Here is a 9,804-nt window from a genome sequence, read left to right on the forward strand (position 1 = left end):
ACCCCTATAGCACCACTAATCCATGATAATAACAAACTGGAAAGGAAATTTACTTAAAGGAAGTGTTTAATTGGTTTACTTCTTAACTAGGTTTTCCTGCCCCAGTATAATGTGCAGAATCAACTATAAGTAAACCATTCGTAAGTCGATTACCTTAAGTGGAATAAACACTGGCTCTGTCAAAACCTCGCTTTGTTTGTTTAAGCATCCCGCACGCAGCTGTACAGTGAGTTTGTGGTGGGGCAAGTGGCAGAAGTGTTCGTAGTGTATGTGATTATATGCATTACATGAAGGTAAAGCTATGGGAGTCCAGGACTGGATGGTGGTCTTCATGCCCGATTGTGATTAGGAATCTTCTCTCCAGATGGCCGTTGGGTTTGAGACGTGATCAGAGACGTGATCAGAGACGTGATCTGTCTGCGTGAGCACACTTATGCTGCATGCACACCGCCAGCGAATAGCAACAGCGAAGCAGTGCAATCTCATTCATTTCAATGAAAGCTTGGCGACTTCCGTCCACACGTGTGACAGTGACAGGAAATGGCGTGACAAAGTTGAAAACAATTCAATTTCATGCTAATGATAAGCGAGTTTCGGGAGCGACTACCAATGGGAGTGAAGCAAAATTTACTGTGAGAACGGTTACTCATTGGTTCATATCATATGGTTTCTAGGACAACCAGAATTAGGAACGCCTCCTAACGACCTCACTGAAAGAGACGGGCGACACATAGCGACAAAGCTATAACTCTCATAGCTCACATCAGATGAAGAGTGATTTTAAAGGAATATGACACTTTTATAAAAAATCCCGATAATTTACTCACTCCCATGTCATCCAAGATGTCTTTCTTTGTTCAGTTGCGAAGAAATTAAGTTTTTTAAGGAAAACATTCCAGGATTTTTCTTCATATAGTAAACTTTAGTGGACCTTAACAGTTTATGGTGCATTCCGAAAAGCCGCGGTAGAGGCGGCAAAAACGCGCTATTTGAGCATAGTTGGACGCTTGAACATTTGAGTTCACTTGCTTCATTCACGCAGGAAATCCGCCTGTGAAATTCTAGTCATTCCAGACATTCACACGGAAATTCGCGTCATGGGAGGGGCTTCTGCGACTCCGCTGAGACTCCGCCACTCCGCTCGCTTCCTGTAATCACGTGACTACTTCAGTAAGGTTCTGACTGCTTAACGCAGCGCGGAATTCCGGCGAACTTCAGATTTTTAAACTGCCATCCGTGCAGTGTGTTTTGCGCCGCGCTTACCGCGCCGCAGAATGCCTAAACGCGGCTTTTCATTGACTTAACATGTAAATCACTCGCGCTTGCCACATCTACCGCGTCTGGTGTGAACCCTGCATTACAGTTTCAATGCAGTTTAAAATTAGTTTCAATGCAGCTTTAAAGGGCTTTAAACGATCCCAACCAAGGTATAAGGGTCTTGGGGGCGATTCACATTTCGCGTCTTTTGCGCGCTCAAGTTCGTTATTTCATATGTAGGCACGCGGTGTGTGCTTATGATGGAAGTGGTGCGGTCGCGACATGCACAGGGTGCGAAGCGCTTGTTTTTTTCAGGCACATCCGCACAGCATCGAGTTAAAAACATTTCAACTTTCAGAATGCCGCAAGCGCACATGTGACAAGAACCAACGGACGGTCACGTTTTCCACGTGGTTTTAGATGCGAAATGTGAACCGCCCCTTATCTAGCAAAAACTGTCTTCATTTTCACGAAAAAAAAAGTATTTATAAAACCACAACTTCTCATCTTGCAGTAGCCATGTGTTTGCGTGGTTTATAGTTAAAAAAAACACATTATTTTCCACATATCTTACTTTTTTGTAGCTCCAGATTTACTGCTTTCCTCAAACGCATTGATTTTGTACAAAACTCATTGATTTGAAAAGCTCTGTGTCCCTGATTGACCAGTACCTGTACATTGGGATTGGCATGACCACCTCTGACGTCAGCCGGAAATGTGACGCTCCTTACCATGTTTGAAAGATTCGCTTATAATGCAATGCTAACAGAGGTTAACTTACAGGCTGTGAGTCCAAACGGGAGGAATTATGATAATGTCGGTCTTGTCCATGTCAACAGGTCCAGAAAGTAAACTTTTGTTTTAAGTGATAAAATTATCAACTACAGGGGGACTTTAAAGATTGTAAGTTAAAGATGTTACACAAATTAAGTCAAAACTAAATTTTCTGTGATGATCAACAGCATGCCACAGTTGTTGCGGTTGAACCCTGAACATTCAAATTGGTGAATGTGCAGTAATGCCAATAAAAGCCTTCAGAGACAATATCAGTAGCTAAAAATGACTCTGTCGGTTTCACGCCCATCCAAGCTTTCAGGTTGCCAGTGATATTCCAGCGTTCCTCCCCATGTTCTTTCCATTCTCTGTTTTCCACCCATCAAAGCTAATATTTGGCCACCTCATTTCTCAAGGGCGAAACAAATATTATACTGTTACAAAGTCCTGGCCCACTTCTGGAAGGAAAAGGTTAAGATAATATTATCAAGATCAGCTTTAGTCAGCAACGTCGCTGGTTTATCTTTCCACAGCACCTGACAACCACCACCGTGCTGCAAGAGAGGAAGTTTGCCGTCTGAATTAGTCTGATAAGGCGATTATTAGCGACTAGTTCAGAGGATTGGAAACATTTGTTTTATATAGTCCTCAGGTGTCAGGGAATTTGGAGTGATAAAGAGATTTGGATGATTACGGATTCAGGAAAATAATACTGTAGATGTGTGATAGTAATTAGAAAGAGAATGGGATCAGAATGCATTGCAGGGACCACAACTCAGTATGTCAATCTGTTTTTGTATTTTGAGACATTTAAAACAATCCTGGCACCGTAACTCAGAATTATCCAGTTAAAGGATTACCGCTTATAATATGATACAGGAACATTTATGGTCATTATTATCACCTACATAATCAAAAAGAAAACACTTGTGCCTCTGCTCTTGATTGGTATTCTTGCAAGGTTTTATATTCTGGCTTGCTTAGCTGGTAACTATGGTGAATTGAACATTCCTTACAACCTCTGGGAGCCCAATCCATCTTCGCCCCGTCTCAGAAATCCCATTGAACTGATTTACAGAAAGTCCAGTGAGAGTCACACACAGCCCTTCACTCCTGCATCAAAGCGCTCGCGTCTGGACTGAACCACAGCTGTAGTTCACAGGACCGGTTGCCGTGTGGCTGCCAAAGCAGTAGGGGGTTTCAGTAATAGGGGGTCACCACTGCCACCCTGGCTCACACGCGATTGCTTTTACGTATTTTCATATTTTCGTATTTTCGACTGTCCTCCAAAAATAACGACCTCATAGGTCGTTTGTGCAAGCACCTAACCCTACTCACGACGTAAACTGAGATATTAAGGGACATATTTTAGTGTCCTCTAGTGGCAGTAGCTTATACCAGTGGTTCTCAAACTAGGGACCTGGGGGGCCCCAGTTTTATAAAACATTTTATAAAATACATTAATTTCACATAAATTCTGTGTAATTAAACCTAAAAAACAAGACTACTAACCAACAGCACTACTTTGTATAATTTAATATGTTTTGTTTAATTAAAATGTTACGTTTTAGAACAAATTTGTTATAAATTTTCTTTGGGGGGGCATGAAGGAATGCACTTTGTGAAACTTTAAACCAAACTTGTTTCACTTCTGTTTTGTTCAGCAGTTTCATGCCCACACACTTTTCTCTATTTTAACTACAATTTATTTTGCATGTTTTCCCAAAGGAAAACTGTTTTGCTCATTGGTTGTTGTTTCCTAAACTCATGAGACTCAGAAGTTTCTCAGCCATTGCCATTCAATGATCAGCTTCATCTCAGATGCTTCTGCCAGAATCAATTAGTTGAAATACAAAAAAATAACAAAAGTGTAAGACTGCACGACTCAGATCATTTGGTTATGGATATTAAATAACATTTCATACGAAGATTCCAGACTTGATTTCATTCCCAGTTTCAGAAATCCTCTCGGGAGAATAATCTAAGAATTAACCTCTATGCTCTCCATTTAACCTCTATGCTGTTGTTTATATGATGTTATTTGTTGGGCTGTATGCATAAAGAACCTTCAACATCCACAGAACCTGTTGAACAAAAGCTTTTTTTGAATTGTCTACAGACAATAAAACAAAATAAATGGTTCTTTAAAACCTTAAACTAAAAAGTTATTTGGGGAACCAAAAATGGTTCTTCTACAGAAAAAAACCTTTCAGAACCTTTCTTTTCAATAGTATTACTGTAACATCTGAGTGAGGATGAACAGCATGCATTAAAAACATTGCGCTTGCATTTCATCGAGATCAAGAGGATTTATTTGGCAGCTGAGGTTTGATGGCTGGAATCAGGTAGTTTAAGGTCAGGAAGCGCTGGGACATTCCTTTGCCTCCATCTCTCTGTCTTTCAGTGTCTCTCTGAGGGAAACAGCTGTGCTGCTCCTGAGGAAACTCTTGTTATTACTCATCAGAGAGGTAGTTCTGATAGATAGAATATGATTTTGGACTCAGTTTAGAGCTCGGATGCAGTTTATGGTCCAGAACGCAAGGAAGAAGGGGCGGTTACTGTTACAGTTTTTTGGAAGAATGTCACTTTTGGCCTGAGTCCACAATGACTTCTGTGAACCCTGTGATATTTTCCAAATGCATCAAGGGAGATTCTTTGGCCACATCCTTTGACTTTTTGGCTTTAATTATTTGTTGTTTTATTTAGTATCTTGTTCTGGTTTGACATTTAGGTCAAACACGCTATTTTAATTTCAGATAATGCTTTGATAATGTATTATTTTATAGATTTGTATCAAATATTATATTCAGATAATATACTGTATTATTATTGTGTTAAAATCCTAACAAAATGTTGTCTAGTGTTTTATATGCATTTGTAATAAATATTTTCACATCAAATCACATTATTGCACTGATTTATGATTTCCAAATGCACAGGATAAATAGTAATAATAAAATTTATATAATGCCTATTTTTTGGGTTTTTTCTATTTCATTAAACTTTACACAAGTGAACCAAGGTATATAAACTTGCAGTTGCCAAATAAAATTAACTCATTTTCTATTTTATTTATTTTTTGCAGGCTTTTGTCTTGGTCTCTGCAGTGTACTGGACTATACAGTGTGTGAACCAGCAAACTAACAAGGTGAAGAAACAAAACTAAAGAACAACAAAAAAATCCACACTTTCATACTCTAAAACAATTGGAAAATTTGCTACTATATATTAGCCTACTGTACTATACACCATATGCTATACGATGCTGTACTATGCTATGCTATAGTAATTGTTAATAGATATGCTGTCAGTAAGCAACATGGATAAGCTTAAATACAAAAGGTACCTAGTTATATCATGATTGAATAGCATCATTTGAACAATTCAAAGTTTCAACGTATACAGAAGCTACCTGACCAGGCCTATAACTATAAAATTGAGGACCAACATGTTCTTATGTTAATGAGATTTTATAATTAATATATAATCTTTTATAGATCTTATATATATATATATTCTTTATTAAAATTATACTTTACACTTATTTTTTAACAACTTGTAATAAATCTATACCTCATAATAAAGATCTGCTCACTGTGGTCTGATTTACTGTAATTTTACAAATAACCACTAGGAGGTGATAGCACTATTTCTCAAATCAAATTACTTTCAGCAGAATACATACACTGTATGGGTAGAGGCCAGTACCCATACAGTACTCATCATATACTGTATACATTATAATAGTTAATAATTAAAATAAATTGAATGTTGGAACCCAAAGCAATAACAACATGTATCCATGTAAATGTTAAATGTATGAAGAAAATATGTTTAAAATACTTTATTAAAATTTCCCTGGCATAAAACGTACCCTCAAATAAAAGGTACAAGAAGGTACAAAAGTTTTCACTGGGGCGGTACCTAAAAGGTGCATATTGGTACCTCAAAGGTAGCCTACACATTGGTATAGGTACATACTGGTTCCTCAAATGTCCACACTGTACCAAAATGGTACATATAAGGACTTTTCAAAAAGGTACCGTCCCCATGACAGGATTTGTACCTTTTTTCGGAGTGTAGCTTGTTTTACATGCCTTAATTAAAAGTCGCTTTCCAACATGATGTGTGTTGTTGCTGTAATTAAATGAGGCGTTATGTAGTGAAAATGGTTTATGACCATTGAATTTGGAGGTCTGGACCAACAGACCACTCTAGGTGTGTCTGAATTTGCAGTGTTACTCACCCGTTATTATTATTTCCCTTATTTAACCAGATTAAAATCTCTTTTACAGAAGTGACCTGGCCAAGATGAGCAACACAGTATTTAAAAAAATAAAAAACACATCAGACACAACATAAACACATCATTAATATAGATAAAAAACATTTACAAATTGTTTCTTCCTTTAACGGCTCAATAATAAAAGATTTAAAAATATTTATCGACACTAGGGTAGCTAATTTAAAGTTGTTCTGTAAAAAGTTCCAATCACTGGGTGCCACAAACCAAAATGCTTGTTTCCAAATTCAGTTTACAGATCAGTGGTGCTCAAACTTTTTCAGCATGCGGCCCGCTTGTGTATGGTGCATTCCTTAGCGCCCCCTTCCCCCAAAGAAAGATGGTTTATGACAAGATATTGAGGCAACTGTCCCAAGATAGATTTATAAATAAGTTATTGCTTATTAAAGATAACTGCAGTCCAGCAACAATAAAGTTGTTGTCCTAAAATATTTCAGAATCTTAAAACTAAAAATCTGCAAAAAAGTACAACGTTATAAACAGTTAGGGATTATAAACACCATAATCAAAGTATATTTAAGTAAAATATTTGCAGTAGGCTTTATGCCCAGCTGCACTACTTCCTGAACTTCAGCCAGCTCCTTCTTTACTGTCTGCCATTATTGGACAAACTGATAAATCCGGGTGCGCCTGACCTCAGTAGTCACAACAACAATAATCTGACACACCTGGATTAATCAGTTTGTCCAATAATGGAAGACAGTAAACAAGGAGCTGGCTGAAGTTCAGGAAGTAGTGCAGCTGGGCATAAAGCCTATTTGTTTGGGCAGTTCAGTCATACAAGACCTAGTCCTATCTACTTAAATGATTAAAAGACAAGGTCACAATAAAACAACATATTTTCACTATAACCCAGTCCAGTGCACTTTCCCCCATTCATACAGTAGTAATACTACTGCACCATCTTGTTAATATCTATAGTCTTCAGTTTAATACACCATTAGATAACAGAACTAACCATAAAAGTGCTAACCATCAGATCGGCACAAATAAATGATGCGTTGCACTGGAAACAATATTCAATTATGTCAAATGTTTAATGTGGTAAAAATAACAGGCTTGTTCCACACACAGCATTCATGAAAATGACAGATGGGTCCGGTTATGCTTACAAATGTTGTGTTCTGCTGCCAGAAAAGACCCAAATGACTCATGTTCAGATTATAGCATTGCACCAACTGGCAGCCCTTTAAAGGAATCGGGTCTCCTTCCCTGGATAAAACTCGGCTACGGGATGTCGACCACGGCAAAATATACAGGTATTAAGGGATTTGCGGCCTCATTTAGCCTTGTTACAAGATTGTTTGTCAAATTGTGTGTTGTTTATGTTAAATGTTCCAGCTTTGCTATCTTTTAAGCTTCTAAACAGCTGGTTATTTAAAGGGACAGTTCATTCAAATTTTTTTACTTTCAGAAAAACTTTTGTAGTGCTTTTGCATCATCTTTATAAACACGGTGATTTCCAGACACTGCACTGCACTTAAAGCAGCTTTCTCAAACAGTGGGGCGTGCCCCACTGGTGGGGATAGGAAGGAACATTTCAAGTGGTGAGTGACAAACGAGAGGAAATTTGGTCATTTTTGTGCCCATCTCTATTAATTCCTTTATTTATTGGCCATACACTCAAAATGACACATTTAAATGAACATCAGACTGTGAAAAAAATGGCATAGCCTACGAGAATGAATTAACGGCGGAATGTTAATTAAAGTGGAACAAAAACCTTATAGGTGGTAGCAGGTATTAAAGTTAACAATGGATACATTTGTGACATAGAATGAAAAGAAAACTGGAGATTCGGCACCAAGAAAGAAAACCAAGATAGACAATGGCCCTAATCAACCAAATAGCCGTCTGAAAAGAAAGTATGATGACTTTTGTCTGAGGAAAAATGCAGACACAGTTTGCTTATTATTATTTACTTTTAAACAAAGTCTTATTTCATGCAAAGTGACAAACATTGCATGTTTATTTGTTTCTTTTTAAAATATTTAATGCTGTTATGTTTTGAAATATGATTAAATCAATTTCAGAAGTTAACTTTAAAGCCATTTAAATACCATTTTGTTGGGGCGTTTGGGGACAGGTGGGGCTCAAAACCCTTCCCTACCTCCGAAGTGGGGAATGGCAGAAAAAGTTGAGAAACACTTCCTTAAAGCATCACAAATTTAACATATCATATATAGTTAACTACAATAAATAGGTTATGACAGAGTCCCAGTCAGGTGACTGGAAAGGATGCAGAAGACATGTAAGATCTGTCAGTCATTTCACAGCTCATAAATTCTCGTTCTGCTCATGGACGTAAACAAAACAGATGGACCAGCTGTCTGATGTCGAGCATTCGGCAGGGATAAGATGGAGAAAAACTCAATTTATAAGGAAACCAAACTGTGTTTTTACGTTAGACATACTGTACACTGTAAAAAATTATTGTTGCACTTAAATGTTTACGTTTAAAAACTTTTTTTGACTAGTAAGAAGTTAAAGCTTAAGCCCATAACAGAAAAGTTTAGTCCTTTAATTCAAGTTGTTTAAACTTGACAAATTGTAGTTAAAGGGGACATTTCACAAGACTTTTTTAAAATGTGAAATAAATCTTTGGTGTCCCCAGAGTACGTATGTGAAGTTTTAGCACAAAATACCATATAGATAATTTATTATAACATTGACATAAAATTGACACTGTATGGGTGTGTCCTTTAAAATGGAAATGAGCTGATCTCTGCACTAAATGACAGTGATGTGGTTGAATAGTGCAGATTAAGGGGCGGTATTATCCCCTTCTGACATCACAAGGGGAGCCAAATTTCAATTACCTATTTTTTTACATGCTTGCAGAGAATGGTTTACCAAAACTAAGTTATTGGGTTGATCTTTTTAATATTTTCTAGGTTGATAGAAGCACTGGGGACACAATTATGGCACTTAAACATGGAAAAGGTCATATTTTCATGATATGTCCCCTTTAAGGATTACAATTTGAAAACTAGAAACTTCTGAACTCAAAATAATTTGAAATGAAGAAAGGAAGTGTGTGTAATGCCTGAAGAAGTATAATAACTAATCAATGCTGCACAGTGGATCACACACCCTTTCCAATGTCTCAGAGTCTCCAGCTCATTTACTGATACACTGTAGAAACAAACACAGAGGATCTCTTGCCCGGCAGAGAGAAGGATGCTAGCATGTGATGTTTCTTGGAGGCTAAACTGTGCTGGGAAATTTGAGAAGCATCAGGTGAGTGAGAATCTGGTTTATGCTTATGTGTATGAAAGGAAAAGATATGATATTAAACCCTGTACTGTACAACATGACAGCACATGTTCATTGATTCAGATATGTTAATTGATGAGTGCATAAACCCAGTTGCATTTGATTTGTTATACTTAGAGTATAGGCACTGTAAAACGATATAATATAGCCTGCTTATAATGTTTTGGTAATTTTATGCGGATTTAAAGAGGTTT

At 37.4% G+C, this 9,804-nt stretch overlaps 1 protein-coding gene across 1 annotated transcript in view; it reads left to right on the plus strand.

The window, feature by feature from the left end:
* Positions 1-5,630, plus strand: part of agmo (alkylglycerol monooxygenase) — a 44,139-nt gene extending 38,509 nt beyond the window's left edge. Inside the window, exon 13 of the mRNA XM_065280744.2 lies at positions 5,117-5,630. Within this exon, the coding sequence (XP_065136816.1) occupies positions 5,117-5,197 (81 nt within the window). The 3' untranslated portion in view covers positions 5,198-5,630. The remainder of the gene's footprint in view (positions 1-5,116) is intronic.
* Positions 5,631-9,804: the final 4,174 nt, after the last annotated feature.

Source organism: Paramisgurnus dabryanus, chromosome 8 (genome assembly GCF_030506205.2).
Source record: "Paramisgurnus dabryanus chromosome 8, PD_genome_1.1, whole genome shotgun sequence".
NCBI classification, from domain to species: domain Eukaryota; kingdom Metazoa; phylum Chordata; class Actinopteri; order Cypriniformes; family Cobitidae; genus Paramisgurnus; species Paramisgurnus dabryanus.